We start from the raw sequence: 17,516 nt of genomic DNA on the forward strand, positions 1-17,516 counted from the left end.
TGGCATTCTGAACATATTATAAATTTAATGATGTTTGATCTATTACTACAAACTCAGGCACTTGTGATAATCTTTTGTGAACAAAATACTATCAACCATTGTGTTTATGCTAACTGAAGAAGAAATCATCTATATGTTTGCACAGAAGTAGTTAACTTATTTTTTAATGGTTTTGAACAAATATCATGATCTTGGAGAAATGTTAAGGGCTTAATATCATTAAAAATAGCTAACACATTATTTCTCTGGTCATAAAATGAAAAATAACAGATGCAAGTGAGTGAGGATTATTATCTCATTGACAAATTGTAGATGGATTCTCTGAAAGTCAAGTGGATGTTTTTTTTGTTTCCTCTCTTTCACCATTGCACTCTACATGATTAGAGATTTTTTTTCACAGTACCACTGCATAAAAAGTATTGACCAGCAATTTTGTTGCTGTTTACTTTTTAAATTATTTTGTCAATTGTTAGAATATTTTAAAAATATTTCTTTGTACATTGTAGCTCACACACATGGTTCTTTTATGGAATTTTTCTTCTTTTCTTAAATATTTTCTAATATCCTCTCATCAAACGAAGACAGAAAGCAAAACTGGTTAGCTCTAGTAATAGGTAATTTATGATATAATTATGCAATCTTTGCTGTGATAGAGTATGGCCTATTTTTATGAGAAAAAGATTTTCATATTCAGTTAAGGAATAAGTAGAAGAACTATGAAGAACAATTTAGAGGCTGTTGAGAAAGCAGCTAGATGACTTTGGTTGAAAAGAGTTGATTGGTGGGGTCAGTAGAATTGGATACTGACCTAAGCTTGATCAACCTCGGTTGAGACGCCTGGATGAGGGTATTATTTTTAAGACCTGAAAGAACCAGTGATGTCAGGCTACAACACTGACAATATATCTGAGTATTGTATCAGCAGATGTATGCTGAACTAAATTATTTTTTGTGAAAAATTTAATTCTATGGTGTAGCCATCTTAATTTGCATATATTATCAATAGTCTTCCCTATTCTTCCTTTTGAAATCAGAAGCTTTATGCCTATGTAAGAAATTAGTATCAGTATCATTCATATTTTTTTTTTGCTTAAATTTTTTGTTGGGCCAATGCAAAAGAAATTATTATTATTATTATTATTATTATTATTATTATTAAGAGTGGGTGATGGCAGAATCAGTTGTGTCAATCAAGATGTTTTATGGTATTTAGTTGTGTTCCCTTATATTTGAATCTCACCAAAGTTGACTACAGATTTTTTTTCTTTTTGTAGTGGTGATGGTGGGGGTTTGATAAAATAAATATCTGTTATACACTGAAGTCAGTCTAATTTACTTAATCCTTTCCTAAAATTTGTGGCCATGTGCCAATGTTGGAAATCATTTTATTATTATTATTTATTTTCATGTTTCTCTTGTGAAAATATTATAATGGAGAGGAATATTTTTTAAAAAGTTTTTTTTTCCCCAGAAATACTATGTTTTATAATTCCTTGCTTCACATTTCTTAACTCAGATCCTGGCATGGTTTATTTTAGTTCATAAAATAAATACCCATAAATACCTGGTGCAGATATAGTTATTGTTTACTTAAGAAGTTAGATTTCACAACTATGCAGTTCCAGGTTCAAATCCTACTGCACCACTTTGTGGATACATTGCTTCCGCCATAACCTCAAGTTGACCAGTGCCTTGTGAGTGAAATTTAGTAGATGGAAACTGTACAGAAGCCCATTGTGTGTGTAAAATATAAAATATATTTTTGTGTATGTATATACTTTCAATAAGAAAATTGTCAATTAATCAGTATGTCAAACAAAAATGCCAATATTATTTATTCAGACTGAGCAGTGAACACTCCCTGTCACTTTTGCCATCAGAAATGAAGTGAAGCAGTAATTGGCCTGTTGAAAACTTATATGTATTGTTCACAAAATATTTGATATAAAATATTTAAGAATTGAATATGCTGGTCTTGATACAGTGGGCTTAACTTCATTGGCCTTGTGTCAAAACAAGTTCTTATCCTTGGTTTTATTGACATTATTTTTGTAAGAAAATACTGAGTTGGCAGAATTGGCACATGGCCACACATTGGATGAAATGCTTAGTGGTATTTCTTCTGGCTTTATGTTCTGAGATCAAATTCTTCTGTTGTAGACTTTGCCTTTCATCCTTTCAGAGTTGATAAAATAAATACCAGTTGAGCACTAGGGTCACTGTAACTGATTAGCCTCCTCCCTCAAATTTCAGGCATTGTACCTTTAGTAGAAAGGATTATTAGAATTATGGACAATAAATGTTGGGGTGACAAAAATATAGCAGACTGGATAGGTAAATGCCTTATTTATGTTTTGAGTTCAAATTCTTTCAGTTCATCCTAACCATAGATTGACACTTATGAATATCTGTTGTAATGTAATCACCCACACACCATCTCCTATTTTCTGTTGAAATTGTAAAGTATCTGTTTCCTTGTCCCATTCTTCCAACTTCAAATCCTACCTGATGAAGCTTTGGTTTTCTTCTGACCAGCAACTCCAATTACACTGTGTAAAACAAAAAGTTAATATTTTTTTGTCTTTGGGCAGTAATTGTTATTTCCTATTTGCTTTTATCTAGAAATCAAAGGAAATGACTACTCTTTCCTTCAAACTTTGCTTTTGTGACCTGGACATCAATGTTTTGAAACTGACCTATTTTCCATTACATTTCAGATAGATTTAGCACTGAGTTGCTGAAGCAGAGATATCAATAAAGCAAATATTCTGCTCAGCACCACAGATTTGCAACAAAAGCAATGTTTGAAGGAAATATTAACCATTTTTCATACTTTCTAGGGGTAAGCAAATAAGAAATAACAGTTGCTACTCAAGGACAAAAATTGTGTTACACAGTGTTATATGTTGGAAGATAATTGAAGTCTGTCAGTTAGAAATAATACCATAAGCTTTCAATTATGCAAAAAAATCAAAATTACAAAATTCCGTATTAAATGGTTCTGTTTAGTTAACCAAATTCTAGATAGAATGTGTATATTTCACATTTACACACCTATTATTATTGTTGTGAGTGGGCAGAATGGACAAAATGCTTAGCAACATTTCTTTGGTTTCCTTGCATATTCTGAGCTCTAATCATGCTGAGGTTAGCTTTGCTTTCCTTTTTTTGGAGGCTCAATAAAATATAGTACCAGTCTAGTACTGGGGTTGATGTAATTGACTAACCCCTTCTTCCCTATAGTTGCTGGCCATGTGCCAAAATTTGGAACAATCATTGTTGTTGTTATTTTATTTCCGTATTAAATATTTTTCACAATTGTATAATTTCTAAAAAGAAAACAAATTTAAAAAAATTTATTATTGTTATTTATTTATAATTATTATTATTATTTATCATTATCTTTATTATTATTATTATTATTATTGATCACTATTATGTCAAAATCTTGTTTTGTTATTTTTCTTTCATTTTACTTTTTTTGTATTTAAGTGAAGGTTATGTTTTTGTTTGTTTTTTTTTGTGTTTGCGTGAATCATAAGTAGGATTTTATACATAGATTTTTACAGAGAAGTTAGCCCATATATATATATATATATATATATATATATATATATATATATATATATATATATATATATATATATATATATATATATATATATATATATATATATATATATTAGATTTAAAATATCGCAAATAATGAAACGCTTCTGAGCTCTTAACTTACATACATACACTCCAATTTAGCTCTGTTTTAGCACTTGAAAAGAGGAACCTCTGCAAGTACACAAATATGCCAGTGTATTGCTGTGTATGTATTTTGGTTGTAAAGTATCAAGGGGGCACCGGCTCATGTCCTGTCACTAATACTGTGGTACATTTATGAAAGATATTTAAAATGGCCCTTTTCATACAGCTGCAAATAGTTAACACAAGATGGTGCATTTTACTGATCTGGACAGCAGAGTAGAGTAAAATTGACAAGTGATGCATTCAGCTTTTCCCAAAGATAGTTTCTTTTTTGAAAGAAAAAAAAACAAAAAAATAGATTTGGTTCCAGCAAGCAGATTTAACCCTTTAGAATTCAGATTACTCTTGTCAAATGTGACATTTCTTTATTCACATTGTTTTGAATTCATCGTGCATTATTTAGAAGTGAGATTGATATAATCAACTGCTTGCCCTCCCTCAAATTTTTGACTTTGTACCTATAATAGAAAGGATTAGCCTTGAGATTTCAATGAAGTGATTGTTTATTTTTAGAATGACATTGTAGGGTAGATGTGAGATGCTAGGTCTGGCCTGTTTGAATATTTTGGCTGGATATGGCTTGTTTAAATGCTAAAGAGTTAACCAAGATATTGTGCATCAAAGCAATGTCTTTAGTGTTAGAATACATAAATTATGAGATTCATCATCACAATATGTGTACTTCCAGTGCAAAGCATTGTATAAATAGGAAATCAATGTAAAAGATTAGAACATATCAGCTGTCAGCAATGGTGTTTGGTTAACAGTGTATAAGATGTAGAACTTACCCTTTTTTTGCTTATGTATTTAACCTTGTTTCTCTGAAATTGTTGATTTTTTTTTTTTAATACTTCCTCTTCAAAGGTAGGATGATTGTACCAATAGATGACAAAAATAATAGTTAAATTGTGTTCACATGATGTATTGTTTTTTGAAGAACAATATACTTAAGGATATTTTATGGGGCATTTTTTTTGTTAAAATTTTAAAAATCTCTTTGGGTGTTTATATATGGATTCTTTGTTATCAGCTTTTTAAATTTATTTTTAAATATTATCAAAAAAGCATAATTTCCCCCAAGTTATTTTTTTAAAACAATTTTTCTCAAATCAGATTTTCTTATAATAATAAAAATAAATCATCATTATCATTTTATTATTATTAATGAAATTAATAGAAATAATTACTAACCATCATTATTATTTTTCCCAAATTTATTTTCAGTCCCAGTAATATCTGATATAGGTTCATAAATATTCATTGCAAATGTTATTTTCTAATATTTCTAAATTCACTTTATATATATATATATATATATTTTCATTCACATACAGTAAATAATTTTTATCAAATCTTTATTAGTATATGATTATATAATGAAGATAACACTTTCACTTTCTCTTGTAATCATGTTGATACCATAAGTTTGAGATCACATATAGGTCACCTGACTAAATTATAAATTCGGAAAGTTACACTTTGACTTACATTTTGGATTCATAGAAAAATGGCTAAAATATATCTATATATTTGCGTTTTTTTTTTTTTCAATTCTTTGATCTCTTTCCTCTAAAGAATTTACTGGTTAACAAAAAAAAAAAAAGAAAAAGAAAAAAAAAGCCTTGTCATTGGAATTTAGCTAATAACAGCAGTATAGTTATGTCTTAAAATTCAGAAATGTTTTGTATATTTTTACTATTCCACTTATTGCTTTAAGTTGCAGAATATTATTAATCAGCTGGCCTCTTTCTTAGTTTGAAAATCCCAGTTTTTCTTAACTATTACTTAAACACTTCTTAACTTCATCATGTACTCCAGTGATTATTGGTGTGAATATAAATTTATAATCTAAATAGGTTGCATAACTGTTGACAAAAAATGCTCTCTTTCTCACCTATTTTTGAATGAAATGTTCACATAACTGAGCAGCTGACCTTTATAACTATTTCAGGCAGTTATATGCCTCTTGCAGTTTGCAGTTAATGGAAACTTTGTTGGGAATGTTTCACCAGTATTTCTTATGTTAGGAGTGTACGTATATCATCAAAACTAGAAATAGTTTTGTGATAATTGTCTCAAAGCAGTCCTTTTTATAGACAGCTTTGAATATGCTTTCAGTTTCAAGGTCACGCTGCAGAGGAAGGGTAATATCTTGATAACATTTTTGGGTACAGATATGTGACATAATCAATATTTTTAGCTGCTTCTTGGATGTTTAAGAACTTCACTGTTTTCTTTTCTATTTGACAGCATCTTAGGTCGCAAAAGCATTTTCTGCAAAATATTAAATGATATAACAGTTATGAGTTCAAGAGCAGCTATAGTTTTTGATGTCTGCATTACTACTCAAATATCCAGAAAACTTACCCATGCATAACCTTTTGATATTCATTGGTCTGTTTGAGGTGGTTTCAGTCCAGCAGTTTTGGGCTTATGTTGAAACGTCAATCAATAAATGCTTCAAGGAGGGTTCACTCCCAGCACATAACATGTTACTCACTTAGTTTTAAAGCATTTGGTTGATGTATTAGCTTTTACTATTTTTTTTAGTTGATGCTGTTTGAGTAATTATTATACAATACTCAAATTGATTGATCTTAAGCCTCTTCCCCAGTTGTTTCCTTCTGAGATCATCTGTCAATGTCAGTATTTTTGTGGAAGTTTCCAGTTAATATCAGGATCTTGCAGCTTTTAAGTCTAGTCAGGTATCCTGAACGTGTTGGTATCACAAATGCTTTGTAGGATATTGTCTTGTAAGAGGAATGTTTTGACTGCCACATATTTTCAAGTCTAGTTATAGTATTCTTTGCCCACTCTTTGTCCATTGCACCTTTATATGGTACATTTTTGTCAATACATAGGCATTTGATTTATTGAATAGAAGAAATAGAGACCATTGATGTTAATGTTTTTCATTTGGGAAGTGTGTTTCTTACATTCAACTATTAAATATGAACTTTTCCTCTGTTCAGATTCTAGCCATAAATGCATTAAATCCAGTGTATTTAGATCATCAATGAAAATTATAGGTTACATTCATATTTCTTGCTGTTTTTCTTGTGAAAAAAGGGTACAGGATATAGTGCTAAAATTTTTTTTAAATGTTTTTAAATACATTGTCTGTTAGGAATATTTCCTTTGAAAAATTTATTACATTAGAAATAGCTGTGCTTTCAGTTACAAATGTAGTTGCTTAACCAGTAACTAAGACAGCAAGTTTTTTCTTTTCTTTTGCTTGATGCAAAATATTTCAGTATTCTTGAGTAAAGATTAGTTAAATGGTCTTTTTATAGTCAAGACATGTGACAAGATTTCTACAGTACTTTTTTGTTTTCACTGTTGACAGCACAGCTTCATCAAAAGTTGTTCGGCGCATATCCACACCTTTCTTTTCACTTGTTTGTTCATCACTCACTATGTTGTTGGAATTACAGTAGTCTTGGGGGAAATGATTTCACAGTTAGTGTAAAGTTTATACATAATGTTTAGGCAAGCTTATAATTTTTGCCAATTAGTATTTTCAATTCTTGCCAACAAGATTTGCCTGTGTCATTGCAAACAAGTTAGGTGTGTCAGTTTCTTCTATATTTCTTTTAAATGTACTTGTGACTGGTGATCTGTAGAACATTTTCATCAGTATTCAACAATTAAATCTCTCTTCTTGAGCCTCCAAGTCATTGTAAAAAGATCTTGTCTGAGTCATTGTATGGATTTCAAACTTCTCTAGAAGAACAATGGATATAGTATTTTACTGTGTGATGCAGCTAATGAGTAAAGCACAACAGTGTTAAGATGGCAATGCTTTTTCACACATCTCATATGTAACAGATGATTAACTCCAAAAATACATATAATTGTTTTGGTCTATCATCATTCAGACAATCATTTTAATGGAACACATTTATGCATAATTTTTGCCATCAGCATTGTAGCAAATTGAATTTGAGTGGAGCTTCTACTTAGATGCAAATAAAACATCTTATCAGTATCATTGATGGTTTCTTTCATGAAGGATGTCTTATCTGTTTCCCATCACAGAAAGTTTTATTGATCTGGACCACTTAATGATTGGCTTCTACTATAATCATAATTTCACATTGAATGTATGGCTGAATCATGATTTATGAAAACCTAAAGATAGAATATAGTTGGTTTGAAGTGATGCGAAATATTAATTTATTGCATAGATATTAGGAAAGAGTGTTTGTGCAATCTTACCCATGGACATTCTTTTCAGATTTCAACTTTACCATCTTGAATATTCTTGCAGGCACAGTATATATGTGTAGTAAGAAGCTTGCTTCCCAACAATATGGTTCCAGGTTCAGGCTCACTGCAATGCATCTTGGGCAAGTGTCATAGCATTGGGCTAACCAAAGTCTTGTGATTGGACTTGGTAGACAGAAACTGAAAGTAGCCTTATTTACATAATTCCTCATCTCTTAGATATAGAACTGAAAGAAGCCTATCGTGTGTGTTTATGTCCCCTTGTGATATTGTGTGATAGTTGTAAAATGATTGTCACTGTCATACTATTAGTGGCATTCATTTCCAATATTTTTCAACAAGAACATGTCTGACCATGGGGAAATGTTACCTTGCTTGGAAATAAGTGAGGGTTGGCAACAAGAAGGGCATCTGGCCTTAGAATATCTGCCTCAGATATACTCCGTCCAACCTATGCAAGGATGGAAAAGTAGTTAAATGATGATGAAAAGGGGGATCATTTTCCGTACATAGGAAGTTTCCTCTCAATGCAATTCATCTCCAAAAATGGTTTGGATAACAGGGTTCATGTTGTTTTTGGAAGACTGTTCCACTACATCTTCAGCATCAAAGCCACCACCATCATTAAACATCGGATCAGCTGGGTAGGCCATATTCACCGTATAAATAGGACTAGGTTTCCCTATCAGATCCTCTTCAGTGAACTCAAAACAATGATAACTCAGAGACCATTAATTTGAAAATCTGGGAAGAACATTTAGCATATTGCAAGCTCTAATTTCTAACCATCTCAACTACTGCAGAATTATATGATTGAGAAGTCATAGAGGCTAAATGAGAAAGGAAATGAAATACTCAGAAATGGGAAGAGCCAACAGTGTGTATGTGTGTGTGTATGTTTAATTTGACCAGTTTTATATGAATTATGATCCAAAAAAAAAAAAGTTTGTTAAGCAATGTAAAAAAAAAAATGATAGTTAATGTAGAGAATATTTATATCATTCCATTTAGTAATTATCCCAAAATAGCACTTAAACCCATTTTACTCGTAAAACTACATTATTTTTTATAAGCAAATTATGGAACTGTAGCACATAACCTATTTAAATCTTAGCCCAAGATATAAAGTTGAGGCATCATCAGTATTCAGTTTAAACTCTTTCAGATTATTTGGTGAGAAGTAAAAATATGATTGGGCAAGATTTTTAATGTGAGACAGCAAGAATAATAAAGATAGTTTGGTGTTTCAGTGATTGAGAACTGAAACTAATATAGTACTAATAGAAGAGACAGAAGGAGCGTACAGCTTACTAAGGTACTAGTGCCTGAAATGTATTAGTTATTTAAGTCTTATTATCAATTTAAATAGTGCTATATTCTTGATATTTAATATATTTTTCTTTCTCTACCTTTATCAGAACATTCAACACCAGTGGGATTAATTTTCTAATCTAATGACTTAATCTGTTGTATCCCATGCTATTTCACTAAATTCTCTAGCAATTATTTTTTTATAGATTTAAAAAAAAATCTTTAGCAAATTAAAAATATTTATTGTAAGCAATTTTATTTTGAAATGTAAAGAAATGTACTTTTGATATAGTTTTTCAATTTTTGATATTTTTCTTTGTTTAATAAAAACATAAGTGTATATCTGGTATATTTTACAATCTACTATATTTTTTTAACTGTCAAATTTCAGATGTACTTTTCTTAAACATCTCACATATTAAAATACCTATTTTACTGGATTCTTTGATTAAAAAAAAAAAAAAAAAAAAAAAAAAAATTATTTTTTTTAAATTTTAAGTTTCTTTTAACTATATATTTTTACTGTAATGCCAATTGGATGTATCCATTTTTTTTTAATGCTTATAGATACTTATCTCTCTCACTAAAGGAAATTAATTTTGATATCACATTTATGTATTTATAATTATTTTCATTCAAATTTTCAACTGCAGGCAACCAAGACATATTGATTTGTGGTGTGTGTAAGCTTGAGTTTACTAACCTACACACCTTAGCCCAACACAAGAAGCTTCCCTGTAAGCTTCGGTTTAGTTGTCAGTGTCAAAAGAATCCACAGCCTGGTAAGTAATGTTGATAGATTCACTGACAGACACAAAATCACTATTTCCAGTCTTTTAGTTATCCTCTAATTTACATAAATTCTTTCATTTCCCAATTTATAAAAATCTACTTAGGCTGCATTATGACAACAATTCTGATATTTCAACATACTTTTAACATTCTCTTCACTGAATATACTTCTGCTCTGATAGTAATATAATATATATAAAATAAATTATTTTAAAATCTGCTAATCTCTTATGACCATAATTATATTGTACATCTACATAATGCTCTTATTACTTCAGCAAGCACATCAAAGTCCAAAACAAGTCTGGGGTTATCATCTGCATCAGACAAAGCTCTTAGACTAATATTAGTCATTAAGCTAATATTCTCATTACATCAGTATCTCTAATTAGATTTTTTTAATACACACTACATTAAATATATGAACACTAATTTAACTTTAGCATATACTGTAATAACCCATGTAATTTACGCACTTTTTTGCAAAAATAAAAATAAACTTTAGTGGGTGTGTAAATTACATGGTTAGATCATTTCCAGAATTTTTTTTGTTGAAAAAAGACGTACAAAACGTGAAAATTCAAACTGGAAGTTGACTCATTTAATGGCTAAATAGGTTTTTACAGAAAAAATAAAGGCTTGAATATGCATAATAAAGTCGACTTTAATTTATGCTGGATGGTATAATGCTTACTTTTTCTGTATAAATTACTAAAACCATTAAATGGTTAACTAATTTTTGAAGTCTGATGTTCATGCTGATAAAAACGGTCTGGGCCATATTTTACATTGCATGGAGTTTCTGCCTATCACAATAGAGCACATATTTAATTTCTCCTTCACAGTAAATGATTCATAAGTTCTGCTCATACTGACAAAAATGGTAATGATAAATTTTTAAGTTTGCCTGACAGTTTATAAGTGTGAAAGGGATTCAAATTTCAATACTCCATATCAAAGGTTCTGACAAGAATAAGCGTAAAAGAATTGTTTACATAATCAGTTTGATCAGTCACCTTCCTTTGTCAGTTGAGTAAAGTGTCATCCAAGCTGATGTTTATTGGTAATTAAACTTAATTTGCAGTACCTGTGCATATTTATCAGCTTTGTTTTTGTTGGTAATTCTTATCAACTACTTTTCCCGTGATCGTGATTTGAGAAGACATACAGCAGTATGCTAAAGATTGGACATAATCTGTTGTAGGCAAGAAATGTAAAATAAAGTTTATGATAAACAACACAAACACTTTGGAATTTAATAGGTTTCAATGTGATTCCTGTTAAACAGAAATTATTTTTATTTGATGAAAATTTAATAAAATCTAATCATAAGTAGGTGAAATTATGCTAAATACAACTAAATTGTAAACCTTTTTCCCCTGGCTACATCGGCAATTCTGAAAACTTTTAGGTACGAATTTTACATGAGTAGAAGCATTTTTTAACAAATTTTATCCTGAAAATCACCTGTGTAAATTACACAGGTGCACAAATTACATGGGTTTTTATGGTATATTATACACTGTATATTTTTTTATGTTCATCTTTGTAGTCTTATTACTCATGTTTATATCATTGTTGTAAAGGTAACATTTTGTGGGATGATAATGAAAGAAATATACTTTGCTGATAATAAACATGCTGCAAATACTTTAGTACGGATAGCAATTTACTATTATTACTCATGCTTCGATTGTTATTAGCTGCGACTAGGGAATGAAAAAATTTGATGTAAACGCTTCTTGCTAGATAATCTCAAACTTTATATTGACCCTATATTTTACTATATGTATGTTGAAACATCATTGAAACAAGTCATATATCAATTCTGATATAAATTTTTTTTGTGGTGGATTTTATAATGTTAAATAGGTACAAGTTAACTGATTATTTTATTAATATTGCATGTAATACATATATATCCATTTATATATCCTACCAAATTTTTACACACTTGATAGTCCAATCACTGCAGTATTTTTCCTGAGGTAACATCTGTTATAGATTCACCATGTTAAAAACACAATGCATATTAGGAAGAGACAAAAATTCTTTCCAATAGCAGCTAGCAAAAGCACCAGATGAATTTCAGTCTTTTTAGGCTATTTCAGTGATGCATCTAGCCACATGCTCAGACAAGAATTTATCATCTCAGATATAGGAAAAGGGGTCTGTGTTTGTTTCCTAAGGTTATCGAGTTTTGATTTGTCCAATGCTCCATTCATAGTCAGGATTTAATATTTGATTTTGTCTAGTTCTGCTTGTTTGAGTTTCAAAGAAGACTGATAATTATTACTTTTTAAAGTTATCTCTACAAATTTTCTATAAAAATTAGAGCCTGGCTTGAAAGTTATGTTTCATATATGAATACTTCTATGTAAACGATGTGATCGAGAATATCAAAATAGGTAATGGGTGCATATGCATATTTCTTCAGCACTACATCTAACTCGTGGAGGTGCAATGGCCCAGTGGTTAGGGCAGCAGACTTGCGGTCATAGGATCGCGGTTTCGATTCCCAGACCAGCCGTTGTGAGTGTTTATTGAGTGAAAACACCTAAAAGCTCCACGAGGCTCTGGCAGGGGGTGGTGGTGAACCCTACTGTACTCTTTCACCACAACTTTCTCTCACTTTTTCATCCTGTTTCTGTTGTACCTGTATTTCAAAGGGTCAGCCTTGTCACACTGTGTCACACTGAATACCCCTGAGAACTATGTTAAGGGTACACGTGTCTGTGGAGTGCTCAGCCACTTGCACATTAATTTCATGAGCAGGCTGTTCCGTTGATCGGATCAACTGGAACCCTCAACGTCGTAAGCGACGGAGTGACAACATCTAACTCATTAACCATCCACTGAAAAGCCTTAAATATACTTGGTAGTATGTTATGGTTGCATCATAAAATATGGTGTCCCTACCAGTAATTAATATGATAATTATTATATATCTCAGCTAAACACAGTGACTGAAAAAAATCAAATCAATTTCTGGTTCCCATTTATTTCTTTTTTCTTTTAATGTTATCTCATGTTTATTCCATTGTATCTTAGAACAAGAACAGGAGGCTTTGATTCTCAACTGTGCTACTTGTGAAATGACATTTTTCTCTGCATGGAGCCTTGTGCAACACTGTCAGACAGAACATAATCTGGCTTTGTTCAAAGAAGGTAGACAAATTGTAAGTATACTGCAAGTTTAAATGTATCAAATGTGTACTTTTCAGACAAAGAGCTGAATGTTATATTTCTTACGTATTTCTTCTCACAAATAATAATAAATAAATAACACTCTCTTTTTTTTTTTTATCTTTCACTCATATCAATATTTTCTATATATTTTATTTTTCCTTTTTTTTTTGTTTTTCTGTAGTAAAGTTACTACTTCGGATATTAACTTTAGTGATTTTTCAGAATGTTAAAAATCATTTAGCAAATTTTAAATATGAAGTAAAGATCTTAAGCTCTTGTAACTAAAATTGTCTCTTAAAAACAAAATGAGAGGGGTGGGAGATCTTAGACTATGCAGCTATTAGGAAAATTTATTTTCACTTTAAAATGTTTATCTTTATATGCTCTGAAAATACTAGGTGATATGGAAACAAGTGTATCACATATTTATTTTGTCTCGCAATTGATGAACAATGTTGGTTGCAAGTTTTGTAATGGGGCAATCTTCTGATTCACTGTATTCTGACAGCAAGAATGCTAAGAAAGAGTCTATAATTAAGAACAAATTCGCTTAAAGGATGCTGGTGTTTTGGCTTACTTACCAATATTCTCTCAATATTCTCTCCCCCCCACTCTCTCTCATGCATATGTTTGTCAAAAGATATTACTCATAGATGCACATGCACACACACCACAGGTTTCCTTACATTTTTTTCTATCTTCAGTTACATTGTTTACAAACATGTATTCTGCCGACCAAATCCATCCATAAGGTTTTGGTTGGCCTGGGTCAGTATTAGAAGACAGTTGCCAAGGTGCCAGGCAATGGGACTGAACCAGTACCATGTGGCTGGGGAGCAAACTTTGTACAACGTAGTCATGCTTGTACCATCTTCCTTAGAATTATTGCAGATACTAAAAGACATCTATTGATTGTAGAACCTTTGTTTCCTAGTACTCATTTCATTGGTTTAATTTAGAATAAAGGGATTTGAAACAGGAAACAAGAAAAAGAGTAAACATTTTCAAAAGATATTTAAACATTTGAATAAGTAAGTACCACCAAATAATGTTGATTTCCGTTACCTCGGCACAGCAAATTTTTGCAAGTAAGGGGTTCATGATCTCAAATTCCACTGAAGTTGAGAATTGTTCCATTTCTCCAGAGTGAATAAAAATAATTAGAGAAACATCCTATGAGGTTTCAGATCTGGAGTAAATGTGTGAATCTCTATTTAAATCCAAAGGCTCTCTCTCAACACATGACTATGATGCTCCTCAACTACTACTCATCGTCAAAGATGTAGATATTGTCAGCCACTAAAAGACATGTTCAAGTGGTTATGGTCAAGTAACTGACAAGCAAATCTGTGGTATTGAGCAGAATTTTTGCTATAATGATATTTCTGCTTCAACAACTCAGCACTGAATCTGTCTAAAATGTAATGAAAAATAGGTCAGTTTGAAAACATTGATGTCCAGGACACCAAAGCAAAGTTTGAAGGGAATAGTAGTCATTTTCTTTGATTTCTAGATAGAAGCAATCAAGAAATAACACTTACTGACCAAAGACAAAAATAAATAGAAATGTTATTTTAACCTTTTTTCTATTAAAAAGAATCCAACCTAAATTAACCCTTTAGATTATTCTATCAAATATAATGCTTTTTCATTTAGATTATTTTTAATCAATGTATTATTTTGTAGCTTTGAAATTTTAATGATGTGATTGTATATTTTTAGAATAGGGTAGGTGTGTGATAGGCTGGATCTGGCTAGTTAGAACATAAAACAAGTTGCATATTTGGGGCGGAAATGGCTAGTTTAAATGCCAAAGGGTTAGTTTGATGGTTTGGTGGAAATGCATTAATTTCCGTATTGTAGCATTTTTTGTTTTTTGTTTTTTTTTTGCATCTGATTTTTCCCTTTCAGTTAGATGATTCTAATGGCACCAGTGTAAAAATAGAATTATCATCTAATGATACAACTCAAAATTCGACTGCTGTAGAAGTCAAACAGGAACCTAAGGATCAGTAGTATAATGGTAAATATTTAAAATTACTTTTTCTATTATTTACTTTACTTTTTGTATTATTTATTTTACTTTTATCTTCATATATTTAAAATTGCAGTTTGTTATTAAAAAATCTGTTACACTTCGTATTTTAACTGAAATGTTTTTTTATTTTGTTTATTTCAGGAGCTGCTATAATTTTAACTTTGAAGTACGTTTCACCGAAAATCCAACTGTTATCCATTTTGGGTGTAGAATTTTCAAAGAAATCCACATATCCTATTACCCTTTCATATCATCTTTTATTGAAATTATAACTTAAGACTATACACACACATATATCTCTAGAATTTCTGGCATGTTTTGAGAAATTTCCATGCCTGTGTTTTTTCTCTCATTGTTTATACAGAGGATCTGTAATTATTCTGTAAATCTTTCAGTGATAGCAAGCATTGTAGAAAATCAAACCAAATACCTTAGAGTATTTAGTTTCACCCTTTTCTATGCTGAGTTTAAATCTCACTTCAGTCGACTTTACCTTTCATCCTTTTGAAAGCAGTAAAATATAAGTGGCAGTAATATATTACTGTTGGGAAAGAGTTATTTTAATTACTTATACTTCTTCCTATACGAAAATTTCCCTTGTATTCAATGGAAAACAATATAATCTTCATCATCATTATTATTATGAATAGTAGGATGGTGGATGGCAGAATCAGTCAAGCACTGAGGTTCGGTTTCATCTTTTAAAGCTCTGATTTCAAACCCTATCAGGGTTGACTTTACCAATAGTCCTGCCACAGTTGATAAAATAAGTACCAGTAACATTGATTCTTCATTCAATTCACTATACATCTCTCCTACAAATTTGTGGCCTTGCGCCATAATAAATTTTCGTCATTGTTTTTTTTTTTAACCATTATTATTATTATATGTATTAGTACAACAATTAGAAGTATGTTGTGTAGAAGTGTTTTATATTATTTGAATAACATCGAAAATGGGATACAAACATTCAGTTTTAATTTCATTTCATTTCATTCTCAAAATAATTTTTACAAAGCGTTCATTTTAAACACCTCTATTGTAATTTATATAATATCAAAAATAAAACGCCCCTCCATATTTACTGTTGAATGTGCTACTGAGTATTATTAGCAAAAAGTAGAAGTATTTGAACTTCTCTTGTTCAACAAATTATTTATATACTTATTAATAATGCAGGTATTATTTAATTGCTACACTCACTACCATAAAAAATAAAAAATGAAAAGAACTTGAGTCACACTGGAAGACTTCGGTAGAAGATAACCAGATTATTTGTTCCCTCTCTTATTTATTTTTATATGCATTTGTCCACAGTTGATTGTGAGTACAAGAAACATGCAAATTCTCTTCAACAATGCTACTTGTGGAAAACAAAAAAAAATTACCAGTCTCATCTTTCATTAAAAATAAAAAGAAATTGCAATATTCAAAAAGGACATCATTTTATATGTATTCACATGTAATAAATTTATAATGTAAGCATATGTTTTTGTTTAAATGAATTGTTATTTATTTTCATCATCATCATACTTCTAGTTTCAATGCTGATATGAAAACATAGATGAATGGTTCTATACCAACACAGCATATTGCCATATGTTGTGTCTTTTGATATGGTTTTTATGGCTAGATGCACTTCCTATTACCAACAACTTTACTGCTTGGATTGGCTGCATTTTATTGTGCCACTGAGGCTAACTCTCTTACTGCAAAAATCAGATATGTCCACTTAGAATTTCATAACCCATAACTGTGTAAAACAGTTTTATATACAAATCTATCTTTTGTTGAAAAATGTCATGCTTGAAGCTCTTTTATGTTTTTGTTGAGATATATCAAGTTTAATGAGGCAACATGATTTGCAGAAAATCATCATTATCATCATTTAACATCTGCTTTTCATGCTGGCATGGGTTGGACAGTTTTGACTTGGTTTTTATGGCTGGATAATACCAGCACAGACGAGGTCAGTTTTGTCATGGTTTTTACAACTGGATACCCTTCCAAATGCCAATCATTTCACAGTGTGGACGGGATGCTTTTTACGTGGCACCAGCACTGACAAGGTCACCAAGTAACTTGCAAGACAAAGAATTTTTGAGAGGAGAGGGGGAATTGGAGGAGTTGATCTTGTTTCAGATTCTATTTTTCAGGAGATATTTAACATCCTTACTGGAATAACCATGAAATTCAATTTTGT

The 17,516-nt window shown here is 30.7% G+C and overlaps 1 protein-coding gene across 7 annotated transcripts in view; it reads left to right on the forward strand.

Moving 5' to 3' along the window:
* Window positions 1-16,800, forward strand: part of LOC149135265 (uncharacterized) — a 51,866-nt gene extending 35,066 nt beyond the window's left edge. For all 7 annotated transcript variants that reach the window (XM_089354111.1, XM_089354112.1, XM_089354110.1 and 4 more), the window contains exons 5-8: window positions 9,948-10,076; window positions 13,138-13,265; window positions 15,187-15,298; window positions 15,455-16,800. In XM_089354111.1, coding sequence (XP_089210237.1) covers window positions 9,948-10,076; window positions 13,138-13,265; window positions 15,187-15,291 — 362 coding nt within the window. In that variant the 3' untranslated portion in view covers window positions 15,292-15,298; window positions 15,455-16,800. The remainder of the gene's footprint in view (window positions 1-9,947; window positions 10,077-13,137; window positions 13,266-15,186; window positions 15,299-15,454) is intronic.
* The last annotated feature ends 716 nt before the right edge of the window (window positions 16,801-17,516 follow it).

The sequence above is a fragment of the Octopus bimaculoides genome, chromosome 6, assembly GCF_046866305.1.
Source record: "Octopus bimaculoides isolate indiv1 chromosome 6, ASM4686630v1, whole genome shotgun sequence".
NCBI classification, from domain to species: domain Eukaryota; kingdom Metazoa; phylum Mollusca; class Cephalopoda; order Octopoda; family Octopodidae; genus Octopus; species Octopus bimaculoides.